The sequence below is a fragment of the Bombyx mori genome, chromosome 6 (genome assembly GCF_030269925.1).
Source record: "Bombyx mori chromosome 6, ASM3026992v2".
Lineage (NCBI taxonomy): Eukaryota > Metazoa > Arthropoda > Insecta > Lepidoptera > Bombycidae > Bombyx > Bombyx mori.
Window position 1 is genome coordinate 2,175,558 of NC_085112.1, and position 18,197 is coordinate 2,193,754.

Here is an 18,197-nt window from a genome sequence, read left to right on the forward strand (position 1 = left end):
GCGTGAGCCGAGTCTGAGCGTAGTTGTCGACAGCCGTGATTAGTTAACATGTCGCACCATCACCCAACGACGCTTTCGTAATATACTTACGGATAGATTCGGATATGTACTGATTGACGTAAAAATCCATATTCCTCATGTTCCACATTGTTTCGACGGCTATTCGAAGAGCGGAGTCTTGAAAATTATTTTATTTTGTTGATTTTGTTTAAATTTCTGTAGCACTCTCACTAGGTAGCCACATTTTACATAGAATTTTAAAATTCCAATATCTCTCCTCATTAAATTCCATTTCATTTCATTTCTTTCCCCTTTTATTTTGAATGCAAAGGCTTCGCCCTTTGTTTCAAAAAATTTAGCAATATGAGTCATGTTTCTTTTGCCTGTCTATAGAAAAAAAAAAAAAAATTATGTGCTTTTGCCAGTTTTGCCATAAATGTTCGAAAAAGTTAATTTATGAATTTTAAGATAGTGTTGTATGTCACATAAAATTATTTAGATTTTTGTTGTTGTTAAGTGTTTGTAATTGCTTCAGTCCGTGATATATTATTCCAAGTTTTGGGGGTAAATTAAATTAAAAACAGTAAACAAAATGTCTTTTAATTACGAAGAAATAAGCCACAATGGTAAGCTGTTTAACAGTAATATGATGAATAACTGTGGGCTAGTTATCATATCATGGTTCAGTCTATGACCAAAATTAAATATCTTAATTGAAGTAAATATAGTTCCGGATTTTATAATTAGACTAATAATTATACTTAGGATATAACCTCCCTAATAGAATGTGTGGATTCGCACAAAAACACTATAAAAAGTATACTCTGACCCTTACAATCGAAATGTATGAATTCTTTGCAGTATACATAGTAAGATTGTACTTATATGGGCTGAAAATACCTCAATTACTACCAGTATCGGGTATTGTACTTCTGTTTGTTCATTTTAGAAAGATTACTGTATTAGAACAGTGAATCCAAAAAATGATCTTTGATATAGCTATCATATTAGCAGGTAAACTAAAGAAAAAAAATTTGCTGTCTTAGATGCAGAGTAAATTGACTGAAATGAATATCAAGAATTTTATTCAAACTGCATGACATTTAATTTTGAATACTATAGCAAACACATCCCTATTGTTATCGCTCATGAGCCTCTGAGGAGGATGCATGCAAATGGGGCGGGAGTAGATGCTGGCAAAAGGCCTCAATGCAATTCCATGGCCACCAGTCTTTATTAGTCAATGGAGGAAACGTGTTTAATTGTGTTTTAGATTAGCTAGCCATCTTGTAGTTAATATCGACGGGTGAAAAGCTATTTGGTTTAAGTGACATTTCGCTTAATATGCGACATTTGTCTTTATAATTAAAATACCGTTTTTTTGGTATTATTATCAACAATCGGATGTTTTTAATTGAAATTCAATTAAGCTTAACAAAGTCAAATACATAGTTGAAAAAGTTTTTTGTTACGATATCTTTTCCATATTTTAAACTAAAATGGCTCCGATGTAAATTTGAAAAAATGTCGCTTAAACCAAATTGCCTTTCACCCCTCGATATTAGGTCATTGTTCACACATCAATAAACTACACATTTTACTGTGAGAGTTTTAATTTGTTATAATACAAAATATGAACATAAGTATTAAAAACAGTAGTTTTATATTTTTAAACAATTTATTTGTAAACATCAAGTGTGCTTGCATGTTAGAAGAATCAGCTTAATGTAACTGAATCTACTACTGTACTAATAGCAACTGGCAAAACAAACTCAGCTGTCTGAATTGTTTAAGTCACATTACGTTAACAATGAGACAGTTTTCATTGAGGTCATCATAGATAACAGACCAAGTTGATAATCAGTATTTAGATCTCAGAAATCACAACTTTGAAATATTGTTTTGTAGAAGCAAAGGATCTTCTCCGTCAATGGAGGGAAAACAATGAGAGGAGAGGCAAAGAAGTGCTAGAACTTTGGGATGTGGTTCTCAGAGAAGATGTAAACAAACTTGGAAACGAGAGTTGGTATAGATCTTTTTATGTATTGAATCGCTTAAATTTGCAAATGTACAAGCAGCTCAAATACTTGAGGATAAGTAAATGAAATATAACCGAGAATACATCTATTCACCAGCCAACACACATTGTGGTTTTAGATATTTTTTTTCTACCTTTTCTAGTAACTTCTACTATTCTAGTAGACAATTAATTAGGTTGTAAAAGCACAACAACACAATGCTAGTTTATAACTTTTAAATAACTTATAACCCTGATGTGTGTGTGTTTTGAATTTTGGATTATTGGTCAAACCTGTTCTCAATGGAGTTCAATGCTGATGTTGATAGATCTAGCAACCTGTATGATAATATGGTTTTGTAAAAAGTGCTTCAAAGGTTGTCCTTATGAAGTTTTTTTTATTGCTTAGCTGTATTGCGGCCCATCTTCTCTTAAGAGAGTACTGTATGCTGCTCACCTTTATACATGAGTTTTATAGTATAATGGCTGCACCACCTTTAAAATTCATTACTGTTTCAGTATAAACTAGTTATGCTATCTCATCCTCATCAGAACTGTAGCAACCGTGAGAACTTTGAATGTACCAATCACAGATATGACATAGAAAGACCAAATTCATTAAAATATAATAAAATTTACAGTTGTGGATAGTTTGATTTTATAATAATATCTCATGACTGTGTTTATGTAATGTCTGTAGTGTATAATTATATGCAACACCATCTATATATGTAGCATTTGTTACAGAACACGTTATATTGGAGCAAGTAATCTATGCAGCATTGGACTGTCACATGTACTGCATAGCAATGTTGTGCCTTGTGATGCTATCCAATGAGTTTCCTGGTAGCCTAAGAGTTATGAAATTAAAAGCAGCTGTTTTAGAGGCAGAGGAGAAGTAAGTTATTGTTTGTAGACTATTTTGTTTTGGCTCTAAGATATTCATTACCTTAAGCAATTATTTGTTATTAATAATAGATGATTACTATTAAGCAGTCATGTGCTCCAGTTTTATGGGTCACACATCTTGTCTCAAAGTGAATGACGGTATTCATGTTGTGATGTCTATGGTCTCTAGTATCTAAATGAAAGCAGGTTGGTTGTAAGCTGATCTGCAACATTTGATTTCGTTTCCAGGTACATTTACATTGTACATTTTAAATTAAAAACAGCTTTTCATGCTCATAATATTTTATAGGTTCGATGAAGCTTTAGAATTACTGGACAACATAATCAAAGTAGATGAAACTAATTCAGCAGCACGGAAGCGCCGGATCGCGATTCTGAAAGCTCAAGGTTACATAGTCGAAGCGATCAAGGAACTTGTGGACTATTTGAAAAAGTATGTTTGTTATACTCGTATAATTTTTGAAAGCACCTGTCCTCATTCATATCAAGTTTCACAAAAAATTATTGTGGAATAAAGAAATTTACTCTGTATTATTTAGGTTTATGTCAGATGTGGAAGCCTGGCAAGAGCTTTGCAACCTGTACCTTCAGGTTCAGGACTACTCTCGTGCCGTGTTCTGCGCCGAAGAACTACTCCTCCATCAGCCTCACAGCCACTTGCATCATCAGAGGCTAGCTGATATTCGGTACACAATGGTATGTTAACATAACTACTACAATTAATTAATTTATTGATTAATTATGTAATTGATAATTGGAAGTTTAAGTTCAACAAAAATTATGAAATGGGCTTCAAGTCCATTTTTAGAGCTCTACATTTTACAAACAATTTCACTATAACTAAATTACATATATGAACTACACATATACTTTGTTGTATTTTTCGTAAGCCTTAAATATATCAAAGCTAAACATCTTTCTAAGCTTTTCTTTTCAAAATTTCTCGAACCACACACATACCGGTGTCATTCATGGATCTGTCATGCGTTTCAGTTTGAATTATGGGAGAGAGTTGTACAATACCATTAAGATCTTAGTCTAAAGGTGGTCGGTGGTATTCAAATTGACCTATAGGCTTAAGTATTCACTTAACACCTGGACTGTAAAAAGGGAAACAATTCTCTCATACATTACTTTAGCGATACTTTAATCGTTTCCGCAGCGCACGCAGTGGAAGCTCTCAAAAGGGATTAAAACCCCGATTTTGAAACATTCTTTATTGGTGCTCCGCTTGCATTGGTCTTAGCGTGATGTTATAGCGTGTAGCCTATAGCCTTCCTCGATAAATGGGCTATATAACACTGAAAGATTTTTTCAAATCGGACTAGTAGTTCCTGAGATTAGCGCGTTCAAACACACAAACTCTTCAGTCATATAATATTAGTATAGATATTATATTTAAAACTGTATATTGTCTATTATTGTCCTTAGGGCGGCATCGAAAATCTGGAGTTGGCAAAACTGTATTACTGTCAATCTGTGAAACTCAATCCAGATAATATGAGGTCGCTGCTGGGTCTGTACTTGGTAAGTACATGTGACACAAGCGTTAATCTCATAAAACGAGAACGAAGTGCAAGTGAATTAAAGTAGATATAGAAAAGTGTTTCTCAATCTCAGTGGTGTAAGGTTGAATATCCATGATTACATTTTCTAATTACACCTGTTGTACGTTAATGTTGCCGTGACCAGACCCCGGTGTTGCCAACAACGAATAGAAACTTACAACTTATTCGAAGCTAACACATAGACACGAACAAAGAAAGAAAAAATATTGTTAGAAAATACGATCTGAATGATTCCATAGTTCAGAGGAATGAATAAATAGAACAACTTATACTCCCAATTCGACTCTTGTAAACCCACTAAGTTTCTTCTTGGTGGGTCGCCATTCCGACCCGGTGATAGATTCAGCACTGCTCTTTCTATAGTAAAGGTTAGCAAAATCTCTCAGGCTAAGCCCTGTGAGCCTTTACACACCCAGTGAAGCCAGAATAGCCCTTTGAGGCTATTAGTAGTAGTAAGTAGTAGTAGTAAACAAATTGTGCAATTTGGTTATCAGAATTCAAATATAATAATGTTTTAAAAGGCTATGTATTCTGTAGTGGTCATCCCCACACCTTACAGGCCAGAACAACATAGCAATTACGCAGCAAAAGAAACAGTTGGGTGGTTACCCGAGCAAATTCTCAATACGTCAACATAAACATGTAAAAGAATAGTAACTTTGTTAAAAAAATTACCTTTGTGCCTATTTAACAGACAACAACAAATCTACTGAACCACTACAAATCATCAGGGAACAGTGGCAAGCGCAAGGAAGTGTGGAAACTGTGCCACTGGGCTCAGTCCAAAGCAACCAAACAAACTCAGCCGACAAGTCAACTGTCCCAGATGATGCTATCGTTGGCCATAACTGAATAAATTAATTGGTATTTTTCATTATGTTATGTCTTTTGGGACTCAGCATCGAGGTTTTTGGGAGTCACATTATGTATGTTGATAAGTGTATTTCGGATTAATATCAATTAGAAATCTATTTATAGTAGCATTGCTTAGAGGAATTGCGGATACCAGGAAATTGCAATGATACCTGGTAACTGTTTACCGCCGGATTAGCTCTTTCAATCAATATATACAATATCAAAAATATATTTAAAAAAACACAAGGACAATGTACTACGATACATGGAGAAACAGGGCAACATGTTTTATATGAACTTAACACACTCCGCATTTCCTCTTGAGCTAATTTCTAGAAAATATTTGATACATTAAACATTTCAATAGATATTTGCGATTGTATCTAGTTTAATAATATTATCATTGGGTTAAAAACAAATAAATTTGGTTTGTTTCAAATGGTACAATTAACTATTTACTCTGCACTACCTTTGATTGACTGGTAGAGAATGCCTTAGGCATTAAGTCCGCCAATGTAAATTTTACATGAAGTGTAATAAATAAATAAATTAATAAATATATATATAGTCTTGGATGGTTACTTGCATAATTGTGATGTGTGTATAGTTTGGTTTAAAGTAATGTAGATCAATAAAATCTGGTGGAAATACGAGACCAGGTAGCTTTAGTTTTAATAAATATAACCAAGAAATCTGACTATGAACACCGGCGAACTTCGATATCTATTGACCTCCTGATAAGCAAATTACTTCACAGTATTCGTGTGAGATGCTAAGGTACGCGCCTAAGGTGTTATTCGTCAACATGTATTTGAATATTCCTCTAATAACCGTCTAATTTGATATGAAATAATTATTAATATTCATCGATATAAATTATTAGCTTGGCTCTTGCAATCTGTGTTGCCAGTCTCAAGTTTCTGTTTCACTTCTTATATTTAATTTAAAGCATTTTAAAATGTTTAAATTACGTTCTATAATTTAAAGACCTAATTTAAAATATTATGTAAGTATTTAAATAATAAAGTTGTTAAATTATAAAGAGGTTTCTCTTATTATATTATATAATAACCAAAGAAACTAACCCTGCCAGAGGTGTCCTGTGACAAGTTGCGGGTTCGAGGTTGTATACACATAGAACATATCTTATTAATTATATTATCCGTTTTCTGTAACTATTGCTGAGATTTAAACGAACTATATTACTTTAAAATATTAATATGACTAAACTACACAATCCATAGCGACATTTGACCTAAACTCTACACAAAACAACTAAATAAAAACAAAGTGTACTTATTTTAAAATGATATATTACAGTTTACATTTAAATTGCGCTATGTGACTTCATTACCGAGTCTCGCTTTCACCGCCGCGTACGTGGCTATCTCCTCCGCTCTCCTCTCCTTACGTTCGCGTCTTGTTTCTTCTCCGATTGCAAAGTATTTGTCTCTAAAATACAAATGAATGTTAGTCATCGCATTTTACTGGTGATGGGACCTCTTGTGAGTCCGCGCGGGTAGGTACCACCGCCCTGCCTATTTCTGCCGTGAAGCAGTAATGCGTTTCGGTCTGAAGGGCGGGGCAGCCGTTGTAACTATACCTGAGACCTTAGAACTTATATCTCAAGGTGGTCGGCGCATTTACGTTGTAAATGTCTATGGGCTTCAGTAACCACTTAACACCAGGTGGGCTGTGAGCTCGTCCACCCATCTAAGCAATAAAAAAAAACTAACTTCGGTAACAGTCTGCGAAGTGCGAGTTATTTAACGTTCTCCCGTTCTCATTTAACTATTTAAAGTTATATCGAATTTGTATGCAGTTGGAACAGCGCCCCTAACGGCAAGCGTTCCAATTCCATACAAATTTGAGTTAACTTTTACGCTATCCAGAACGTTAAAAAACTCGCACTAAACACCCTGGTGGGACCGCACGGTTCTGGGACCACTGTGATGTCTACGACTTCCAAAAAAATACCCAATTATGAAAATTTCATATTTGGATTATGATAAAATTTCGGATATTTTTACATGGACGAAACAGTGAGACCTTTGGGGTATTGCACTGACGTTACACAGTAGAAATCGAGACTTATTTCAAGGCTTTCATGTTGTAATGTCAATGTATGTGTATGTGGTTATTGGAACCACTTAACAACAGTAATGTTGACATAACGTCTCACATAAAGCAATAAAAATAATAGCAGTACAAACTGTATTTATTGTTACAGAATAAAAACAAAACTTTTATTTGGGACTAGTGTGTAAAACATCGTAATTTTTAATGTTTTTTTTTTTTATGTAACCCATTCTCTATACACAAATACTTTTCACTTCACTTTTATAATAGACAAGCGGCCTGCTCCGGTTCCGCTCGGGTCTTTAACAAAAATTTCAACGATATATGACGTTTAATTTTTAAAAATAAAAGAACACTTATTGCGGCATAACCATAATAGTTAGACATATGCTGTCGCGTCACTTTTTGTAAATAATAATGTGTTCTACAAAGTCGTAGTACATTATTTTATTCTATCATCAATAGTTTTCGCAGGGCACGCGATGTAAAGAATATTTTAGGTAATTTTTTTACACCTTGGATTACATTATTGGAGTTTTAGTGAGGATACCTAATTTTTTTCAAAAATATTATATCCTACTCGGGAATAGTATAGCTTCCAAACAGTGAAAGAATTTTTCAAATCGGTTCAGTAGTTTCGGAGCCTATTCGATACAAACAAACAAACAAATCTTTCCTCTTTATAGTATTAAGTATAGATGGATAGAAGTTACCTAAAATTGGGAACTCCACTGCTGGGATCAACAGTTACGCTGGATACGTCATCACATATCTTCTCATACGTCAGCAGGCGTCGCGCTGTCAACTTGGTTAAGATCTGTTCCGAGTTTGCGATCAACTTGAGGCACGGATGAGAAGGCAGCTGCTCATCTTGATAGTCGGCCCTTGATCATACAATTCAAAAACAATATTATTAATAATTAACAAGTTTGAAATCATTGTTACCAATATAAAATTCGATCGATCCAATTATGTTCTTATGTCATTTTTGTAAACAAAATTTTATATCGAGGGTTGAAAGGCTATTTAGTTTAAGAGACATTTATCTTTGTAATTAAAGGTGCGTTTTATTAGGAATCAGCATCGGCAGTTCGATGTTTTTAATTGAACTTCAATTAAGTTTACCCCATTCAAATAGCTGAAGAAGTTTTTGTTATGATATTTTTTCCAAATTTTAATCTTCAAATGGCTCTTCTGTAAAGTTGCAAAAATGTCGTGGAATTAAATAAAAATAACAATTTTGTTTTCCCTTTGATGTGTCCCCCGTCGGACAGATTCCTTTTGTTTGTTTTAAGTTTATTTTATAATATATAATAATATTATAAAGAGGAAAGATTTGTTTGTTTGTTTGTTTCGAATAGGCTCCGAAACTACTGGACCGATTTGAAAAATTATTTTTCCATTAGAAGCCGACATTGTCCCTAATGAACATAGGCTACTTTTTAAAAAAAATAAAAATTTTTTTTTTTTTTTTTTTTTTTTTTGTTTCATGTGTGTTTTAATGTTTCCGAAGCGAAGCGAGGGCGGGTCGCTAGGATTTTATAAAAAAGTTTAGATCTTTTATCGATTGAGGCACTACGAAGTTGCCGGGTCAGCTAGTATGTATATATTTTTGTTTTAGCACTATACGAAAGTAATGCAACATTTATTTTTATTGATTCGAACGGGTGAAATAAACTACAAAAATCAGAAGTACCTTCATTCAGAACGTACCTTCCACGTTCTACGAGGTCATTGAACCTACGCGCCTATTTTAATTTGCATATTCGTAAAGGTTCCTAATCCTCACCTAATAACAGGAAACCAACAGACCAGTCTCCCGTTCATCTCCAAATGTCTTGCGGCAAAATTCAACAGGTCACTGTAGATATGAGGAAGGCCGTATTCCACTTTCGAAGGTATGTGATTTGTGAGGTGCTCCTCAGATAGAGTGTAATTGTTTCGCTCTATACCAATCTTCTCTGTTGGTTCGCGAACGCCGTACGGTGCTGAAATTTTAGGTCGTGATGTAATTTAATAAAAAAAAAAAAAAACTCCTTTCAGGTATTGCAACCATCATGCATTTCTGAACTAAGAAACGATGTAGCCCTACTTAATTATTTGTTACTAAATAAGTATAGTTAACTAAGAGTTAACTTATTGAAACGAATCTGAGATTTCGATCTGTTTCAATCAATTCATGCATACATATAATTAAAGACATTAGTGGATATGATACAATTTGTTAATTTTGAGTAAATGAGCAACAAACTTTTGTACTTGTACTTGTTCTTCATACGTAAATCCTTCATCACATGCAATTTCTAAAAAGAGCCTTTAAACCCGGAGATTTAAGTCTCAATCCCGGAGTCTAATATGGTTTATAGGCACTTATCACCTTGATTCACTCATGTCTTCAATTATACTGAATCGATACAACACTAAACAAATATAAAATTTAATACTTTTTGTTTTTAGAAATATGTTGTATAATGTAAGTGTATGTAACGCGAAATTAGCGTGAGTCTCCTGTGAGAGGTCATTGACCCCGCGCACCAGCTGATTTATTATTTGTTACTTTAGTACGCACATAGTGCATTAAAAGATTACAAATATCAAATGTATCACTCCCTATCTTTTACACTGCCCGAAAAATGACCGTAATATTCTCAGGATTTATGTATCTCAGTTTCTTTATTTCATTTTTGGGGTTTTCTTAGCTTCCTTACATCATCCAGAGTGACAGCAACTTTTTATTTTTGGCAGGGACTGTTGTGGTTTTTTCATTTAACATTTAAATTGTTATCGTTTCAGGAAACAACTTTACTAGTTCATTTTAATTTCAATAAAATCTGTGTTAGACGCCTCCTACTAATAAAATTCAACAATTTTTTGTTTACTACAATGGATTGGTATATATTGTTGTATCAAAAAACGTATCCCAAAAAAGTGATAGAGTAAGCAAATTGCAAGAAAGTTATTTGTTATTGAAGAAAACCAATGATTCACTAGATTCTAAATGGTTATGATCACTCATCAACATCGGCATTTATCCCATGCGTTTCTAGCCCTCAGTAGGTCTTTACAAATCTTGCGGTAGCATATCACCATAGTGTAATTTTTAGTTTTAATATTGGGAAATAGCTTAAGTTTTACGAACTCACGATCGGTAATCATAGCGTCGAATTTAACTCCATCCCTCCAGAGCGGCAACGAAAAATCACTGACCAGTATATCAATGTATTTAGACTCCGTGCCATATTGCTTCAAGTTATTCTTAATACTCTCCTCTTTTGATCGTACCTGTTGCAATTGTGAGAGAATGTATCAGTTTATTTATTATTAGTAATTATATTTCATTTTTAGGTATGCTTTTTTTTAAATGTTAATAATATTACTTGATTGTTTCTTAGTTCAGTTGCCTATATGTAATGTTAATTATTTCAGAGTAAAATAATAACACGGAGATAATGTAACAATAAGAGTTCTGTTAGTGTTTGCAGATTAAAGAATAATAATCATGTTTAAGCAGTCATATATTTCAGTGTGTGGGGTGGGCCAGACACAATAACAATTATGTAACAAACATTAGCAATTGCATACGAGTATATAATCATTTTATATTAAAGGGATTGTATACTCTCACCATTTAGTGCAGTAAAAAATGCTGTGAAATAAAATTAAAGCATAACGTAACGAAGATCTTATGTAGTCAAGACTTAGATCTCATACAGACTCAATGTTATGTATGGTATTTCATCTGTTCCAATAAATAATAATAAATCTATTTATTACGTTTACATTCCAACACCACATATATTTAATACATACATTGTTACCTTTTGACCGACTCGTGTTGGTCTCGTTCTACCATGTAGCATCATGTAGTCAATATCTGAACCCCATACGTATGCTACAAACAAGCCAATAGTTATTACATTAGTTACAGAAGAAACAAATACACAGAGACATATGAAGTCATTGTAGCCTAAAGGATAAGAGGGCCAGTGCATTTGTATTGAGCGATGCGAATGTGCCAGTGTTCGAATTCGTACGTAGCTAGTTTTGTAATAAAACATGTACTAGACAATGTTCACAAATGATTTCCACGGCGAAGGAATAACAACATATAATAAATCAAACCCACAAAAAATATAATTTGCATAATTACTGGTGGTAGTGTTTTGAGAGGCCGTACGGGTGGGTACCACCACCCTCCCTGTTTCTCTGAGCAGTAATGCGTTTCGGTTTAAAACATTATATTTTTAAAAAGGGAGAATTAGAACTCATATCTCAAGATGAGCGGTGGGATTGACATAGTTGATGTTTACGGCCTCTGGTGACCACTTCACACCAGGTGGTCCATGAGTTTGTCCACTCAAAAAATATTCAAAAAACCCTCTTGAGTGTGGTACTTTAAATAATCTAGTTTCTTTTATGCTCTATCACGTAAGTACCAAAGAGGCAGGGTGTCCTCTGACTTGTTCGAGAAATGACCAAAGGTAGCTAGAAATTCGATGAGATGGACAGATTTTCACTATAAGAGTGTCTTGGTAGGAGTGACAGTGGTGAAGTACAAGTAAATGATAATTAAGGCGACTTTAAATAATAATTAGTTCAGTTTAAAATTTCTACAATAGCATAGAAGATACAAAAGTTATACAAACAAATACCTCCAAAATGTGCAGCTGCAATCAACAATGAACCAGAGCCCACAAAAGGATCAATCACAATATGACCGGGAGCAATTTGGGCTTGGTTAGCCATCACAATAGCTAGTTGCGCATCCATGCTTGTATTCCCAATGAACTTGCGTTTTTTTAATGAATGAAACCGAATTAAATCCCTTTGACCTTCAGATATCTACAAATTTAAATATTATATTTTAAATTAACTTTGAATTTAGTAAACACGGTGCTTAGGAATGAATGTAAGAAGAAAATTAGAAAAAAAATGTTTTAGACAACAAATCTTATAAATACTAGACTAAGTGGTGCAATAAATTTAGAGCAGAATTTTACACCTTTATTATAACCTAATCATGAAACCTTTAAAGATTTTTATATAAGAAAACATAATTATTTTACCCATTTTCCAAAGAACAAGTCATAAGGTTGTTCAGGTACATTATTAGGATTAACTCCATAAAACTCCAGGTATGATAATGTAATATCTGGATTCTTTAATTTGACTGATCCTTTCAGTGGTAAGTATGTAAATTCCTGTAATTTATATTTATTAATATCTTAATACTGCGCTGTGATTGAATAGTTTCCTACCAAAACTTATGTAAACTAGTATTTTCCTTTTCTTTATAATTTAATGTATTCAAAATAGTTTAGATTTCCTTTGAAAGAATAATAATAAATAATTTGATTTCATAAGTAATCATTCAAAAGTTTATTTTATAGTTTTACCATGGGAGGTTTTGTAAATATTTTTTAAAGAAATTAATGAGATACCATATTTAGCAAATTATTCATTTATTACAGACCTCAATTTTATCCAGTTTTTCCTGGATTGAAAAATGTTTGCAGAATGTTTCGACTTCTATTTTAAATGAACTGTTAGGTGAACAGCACACATCAATCAATTCTTTAGGGCAGATATGTTCAGCACATTCCACATTTTCGAAAATCCATTTAGAGGTGGTATTTTGAAGTGATTTGCGTAAATTAATATGTAATTGGTCAATACTTTTAGCTCTTGACCACAATTCTATACAATTTTTCATCAAAACAGACCGAGAGGCGATCTTTTTCGCACAATCCTCTGAAGGGAGCTCTACAATCCAATACGGCTTCTCCAAACACGGTTTCTCAATGAATTTGATGGGTATTTTGAATAAGGACAAAATACTATTGATTTCCTGAAACATTTAGTAAATGTTTTTAGTAATAATGCAATTTAATTCTGATAACACTAAAAGATAAGCACATACAGCATGTCTGAAATCAACGTGTTCGTGAGCGAACCATAATAAATATCGCCGCCACATTTTAACTTCAAGTACACATTAGTTCCATGAGTTTTTTGTATTTCTATTAACTGTAATTATCTTTTAATTTATCATTAATCTAAGAATGTCACGTGCTGCTGTTTTTATTTTGGTTAGATTTTTTTTCATGTACTAAGGCAGCGCTGCTTGTATCTCGACCTTTAAGCCTAAGTAATTAAAATTTCGGAATGGTAACAATTAATATTGTCATGTTATACATTTCCGACTATCTAAGAACACATTTTGCATAGTAAGCTCTTCAGAATGAAAAAGGTCTTTCTTTGGGTAGTAAAAAATAAATGTGTTTTAAATGAAAACAATTCTAGCTCAAAACGTCGAATATTCTTAAGGAATTTTGGGGACATACATACGCGTCGGTAATTTTTAATATGGAAATGCGGAAAAATAACAACTACATCGCTGACTTAATTATTTAATTCTAATTTAATATTTATTATTTACACATCACAAGTACATATATTAAAACTAAAATTATGTCTTCTCATTTTTATCGGAGCTATTTTCTTCAACTAGTTCCTGATGCCTGCTCTTCAAAAAATCTTGGTATGTATACTTTAGGCCATCAGAACAAGTAACATAGTGTCCGCCAGAGTGTTCTGATACCGTCGGTTTTATGAATATGTTGATTAGAGATTCACTCATTTCTAAAACAAAATAATTTCTTTTAGTTTCTCAACTTAGTTCTTGGGGGGTTCAGCAGGTACCAATATCCAGTCCATTTCCGCCATGAATCATACATTCCAGTTTGAGTGGTGAGGCAGCTGTTATGCATAACAATTAAGACTTGTCAAATAGTCAATTGCAGGAAACCAATTGCCATAGCGAAAAAAAAAATAAGAAAAAAGCTGCCGAGGTAATTTTCTCAGTAACCACTTAAAAGACTACCTATATTTTTCCCAATATTATAATTGGAACAATGAATAATTGCTTCATTGTATAGATCAGAATTACATGAATCAGTTATCTATAAATTTAAGTGTCTCGTGAATATTAGAGGACATACAAATTTTTTCAAACTTTCCCATGTGGGTACCAGATTTTCATTTATTAATTAATGTATAATATGTACCTTTTGGTATAATGGAGTCACTTTCGCCATAAACATGTAATGAAGGCAATGCAATATCCTCATCATAAAAACCTTTATGTACTAAACTCTCTGATCTGAATCCTGACAGAAATATTGCAAAATCGAAGGCATACTTTAAATCTGAAAAAAAAAACATTACATCTTTTAAACTTTCTTTGCATCAATGTATGCAAAATAACTAAGTCGTAAGATAATCTGAATACATGATATTACGAAAAAGATTAGGAACTTTTTACTTATGATTATTGTGCTAGCTTTCTTAACTAATTGCAAAAAGTCAGCATTAGGAGATGTATGATAAGTATTATTATATTCTCGGAATCCAATCTGAACCCTTAAGTCCAATTCTTTTGATTGTTGAATTGGATTTAAGGGTTCAGATTATGTTGTTGTTTGTGTGTGCCACAAATGCTTTTCCACATTTTCTATTTTAAGTAAGGTGGAAAAGTCGTTATACAAAAAAATTGTAACTTTGATATAATATCTCTAGCTGGATAACAGCATCCATACTGTGATGTCTTATGGCTGTGATAGCCACTGAAGACTTAAATCATTCAACCAGCCAGGTCAACAAAGATAAAGGTTAGTTTTGCTCTTTATGCACGCTTTATTTGGCAGGCATTCATGTTGATTTTATTATACATAGCAACCTGGCGATGATCCTGGAATTGTTGATATCCATGAGTGACGACAACCACTCCCCAATAAGTGGGTTGTATGTTCTGCCTACAAATAAAAAGAGTATCTAAAAGGAAAGAGAAGCTGAGGAAGATTGCTAACCAGGTGGACGGACATTGTCAAGGAGGTCACAAACACCAGCATCCTGGGTGCCATTAAGCAGGTCGAATGCAGGCAACATTGGAGGAAGCTGGTGCACAAACTAGACCAAGGTGGTCACGACCCTCAGTAATGCGGAAGCGACGAAAAAGAAGAAAAACATCAATTTTTAACTTACATCCTTTTTGTTGCATGGCCGCCAATAAGCCCACCAAACATGCTCCCTGTGAGAAACCCATAAATCCATGGAAAGGTCCATGCTCCTCCACCACCAACTCAATTAATCTCAAAGTTTCTTCAAAACCCACAGCCGGACCTCCTAAACACTTGCCGCTGAATGTGTTATCTTCTGAATTGAACCACCATGAGCGCGAATCTGTGAAAACAATTAACTGTGGCTTAAATTCAAACATGAATGATCTTCTTTAGAAGTGTAGAATGACATTTTGTTTCCTGAGCCTATAGCATAGCTTTCTTCAAATGAACTTTAAACTCATGGTCTTGGCATACTCCTAGCATTGCTCTCGTTCAAGAACGATGACAACCACTCATCATCAGGTAGGCAGTATGCTTGTGTGGCTGCAAAGTCAATAAAATAAATAAATAATTGTTAGTAGTGTGTTATGTTCTCCCTCTATTTTTATGTTCACTGTTAGATTCTAGTTTCAATTAATAATTTTATTTTTATTTTTTGACATAACTTTCATGCAATATTATTGTTCGTCATTCATTATATACATGGATAAGCAGAGAAAAAAAATCTTAGATGAGGATTGTGTCTTTAGCTATTAATCAAAAGTTATGATTGTTGTAAATGTTGGGTTGCTCTTTGATTTTTCTGTTTGCTTCATAAGCCTGTGACCAAGTAATCTTTTATCGTGGTTTCTGGTGCAAGTAAGACTTTGCCCTTTGACCTTAAATGTAAAACTTTGTAGGTGTAGATTTCAAGTCCTTATAGCTTCTGGTAACCACTTCACACAAGGTGACCAGCTGAATCTATAGTAATAAAAATTAAATAGAAATAACAGACTACTAAATATCCATGGTATTTGATTGCTAGAAGAAGGAATCAAGAGTTTGTGGAATTAAAATTATAAAATTTATAGTTTTCAATATTAAATTATATATTTACAGTAGTAAACAACAAACCTTCACTTCCACTGCCATCATTCAAGACTTTATGAGGGGCAGAAATAAAAGTTAGCTGTGCGTATTTAGCAACAGCCTTCCGGAATGATCCTATTTTAGCTCTGAATACGGTACCGTTCTGCCGGTAACCGTGAAAAGCCAATATTTTTAACTTGGGTTGTTCAGTATCCATCATGTTTTCTGACTGGTTGGAATTTGAATTGTGTTCAGACATGGCTCGTACAAATATCGAGTTTCTGTTAATTACTATACGTTTCAGAGTAACCATAAAAAATTAAGGTAAACGAAATAAACTCTTGATGGACTAACACCAGGCCTACTAGACACCGCTTACATTACTTTAGTCTTTTGGTTAGAATTTGCAGCAGATTTAGTATTTAATTTATTTGTACGCCGCAAAACATTTAACTTACACCAATTCATAAATTAAACAATAATAATAATTTTTTAATTAAATCCCATTGTCTCGCACATTTTGCAGTCCTTAAATTTTTTTTTATTGTCACTTGTAAAAATTATGTGTACCGTATAGTCTACGGTTACTTGCACGCGCACGGTTTGTGCATTAGCCAGTGTCAACTACTAAGATTTTTTTCGCCGTTTTAATTATTTACAGTTTATTAATAATAATAAACGAAGGAAACTGTCCATGTTGGTCATTATTAATATCAGTGTAGGTATGAATTAGATTAGCAGCGTGGGACAGTATTGATAAATTAGGTTGAGAAAGTAATTTGATTAATATAGTCATAATTAACTCTGCAAATGATAATATGAAGTGAAATGAAATGAAGTTGATAATATTATGAAGCAAGGCATGAAATGAAATGAAATAAAAAGAAATGAGATGAGATGATATGGAATGAAATATAATCTCAGTAAAATGGTCATCATTTACCGAGATTTTTTCAGTAGACTTTTTGGAGGATCCCGAGAACTTAGTCCAGCGGCTTTGTTTTATTTCCCACATTTGTGCACTTTCACAGATACTAAACAGTTAATAAACCATCGTTATTACAGGTTTAAACCTGAAGAAACACAAAATAGACAAAATAAAACAAATCACATAACTTCAGTTCACGCGTTCCCGCCAAAAAGACCTGTCAACGTTCAGTAATAATTTCATTATTCAAATAGGTACACGAAAAGTGCAAATATTACACCATACCTACATACATACGAATCTTTCATTTTCCTGTATGAGTCCTCATGTTCGCTCAAACGTTTTGGTGAAGTTTTAGCAATTTCCTTCTTAACATAAAACCCAAAGAAATATATGTGTAACTGTTTAGTATCTGTTAAAGTACTGAAAGTGTATAAATGTGGAAAAATGAAACAAAGCCGTTAGACGTAGCTTCTCGGGATTCTCCAAAAAGTTCACTGAAAAAGTTGCAGTGAATAACGATATAGCAACCCAAACGGTAGCCGCGTCTGACCGCACGGTGCGACCAATCAGGGACTCTCGTTGTCGGCTCCCAGCAAAACTCAAAGAGCAATGAGCAAGGGATTTCTTAATTCTTTTTCACGCCGCGCCGCACACGCGTTCTTTCGGACTCTGGCAGTTCACCCGCACCCACAGACGTACACACACATGCACACCCACACCTCGCTCGCCACTCGCCGCCATTCCTTTCGAACTCGGGATAAGTGTGCTAACTGTAACTAATGAAATTATTCATTAAGTTTGTTTGTGGGACCCCCTAGTACGCGCCTGGGATTCGAATACCGATGCATCCTCCCGATTCACTAACGGTG

General features: G+C 33.8%; 3 protein-coding genes across 3 annotated transcripts; 1 reads left to right on the plus strand and 2 right to left on the minus strand.

Annotated features, from left to right (window-relative positions):
• The first annotated feature begins 343 nt into the window (after positions 1 to 343).
• On the plus strand, positions 344 to 6,391 carry LOC101739356 (ER membrane protein complex subunit 2). Its single transcript, XM_038011803.2, has 7 exons — positions 344 to 626; positions 1,909 to 2,022; positions 2,765 to 2,915; positions 3,216 to 3,359; positions 3,466 to 3,622; positions 4,358 to 4,453; positions 5,189 to 6,391. Exons 1-7 carry the CDS (start codon positions 593 to 595, stop codon positions 5,348 to 5,350), a joined length of 858 nt encoding a protein of 285 aa, XP_037867731.1. The 5' UTR covers positions 344 to 592; the 3' UTR covers positions 5,351 to 6,391.
• A 254-nt stretch (positions 6,392 to 6,645) lies between these two features.
• LOC101739217 (tRNA (guanine(10)-N2)-methyltransferase homolog) lies at positions 6,646 to 13,577 on the minus strand. Its single transcript, XM_004925208.4, has 9 exons — positions 13,349 to 13,577; positions 12,902 to 13,276; positions 12,495 to 12,629; positions 12,081 to 12,270; positions 11,247 to 11,320; positions 10,572 to 10,710; positions 9,218 to 9,416; positions 8,142 to 8,312; positions 6,646 to 6,801 (listed from the first exon to the last, which is right to left on the minus strand). The coding sequence occupies exons 1-9, from the start codon at positions 13,403 to 13,405 to the stop codon at positions 6,687 to 6,689; spliced, it is 1,455 nt and encodes a 484-aa protein (XP_004925265.2). The 5' UTR covers positions 13,406 to 13,577; the 3' UTR covers positions 6,646 to 6,686.
• Positions 13,578 to 13,825: 248 nt separating this feature from the next.
• LOC101739072 (esterase AGAP003155) lies at positions 13,826 to 16,990 on the minus strand. Its single transcript, XM_004925207.5, has 4 exons — positions 16,443 to 16,990; positions 15,472 to 15,669; positions 14,496 to 14,636; positions 13,826 to 14,070 (listed from the first exon to the last, which is right to left on the minus strand). Exons 1-4 carry the CDS (start codon positions 16,708 to 16,710, stop codon positions 13,898 to 13,900), a joined length of 780 nt encoding a protein of 259 aa, XP_004925264.1. The 5' UTR covers positions 16,711 to 16,990; the 3' UTR covers positions 13,826 to 13,897.
• Positions 16,991 to 18,197: the final 1,207 nt, after the last annotated feature.

Coding starts and splice junctions, on each gene's coding strand:
- LOC101739356 (XM_038011803.2), top strand. CDS start 593: ATGTCTTTTAATTACGAAGAAATAAGCCACAATG. Junction 627..1,908: donor CGAAGAAATAAGCCACAATG/GTAAGCTGTTTA, acceptor ATTGTTTTGTAG/AAGCAAAGGATCTTCTCCGT. Junction 3,360..3,465: donor CTTGTGGACTATTTGAAAAA/GTATGTTTGTTA, acceptor TGTATTATTTAG/GTTTATGTCAGATGTGGAAG.
- LOC101739217 (XM_004925208.4), bottom strand. CDS start 13,405: ATGTGGCGGCGATATTTATTATGGTTCGCTCACGAACACGTTGATTTC. Junction 13,277..13,348: donor ACGTTGATTTCAGACATGCT/GTATGTGCTTAT, acceptor TAAATGTTTCAG/GAAATCAATAGTATTTTGTC. Junction 9,417..10,571: donor CGACGCTATGATTACCGATC/GTGAGTTCGTAA, acceptor CTAAAATTTCAG/CACCGTACGGCGTTCGCGAA.
- LOC101739072 (XM_004925207.5), bottom strand. CDS start 16,710: ATGGTTACTCTGAAACGTATAGTAATTAACAGAAACTCGATATTTGTA. Junction 15,670..16,442: donor TGATGGCAGTGGAAGTGAAG/GTTTGTTGTTTA, acceptor TTGTTTTCACAG/ATTCGCGCTCATGGTGGTTC. Junction 14,637..15,471: donor GGCCATGCAACAAAAAGGAT/GTAAGTTAAAAA, acceptor TTTTTTTTTCAG/ATTTAAAGTATGCCTTCGAT.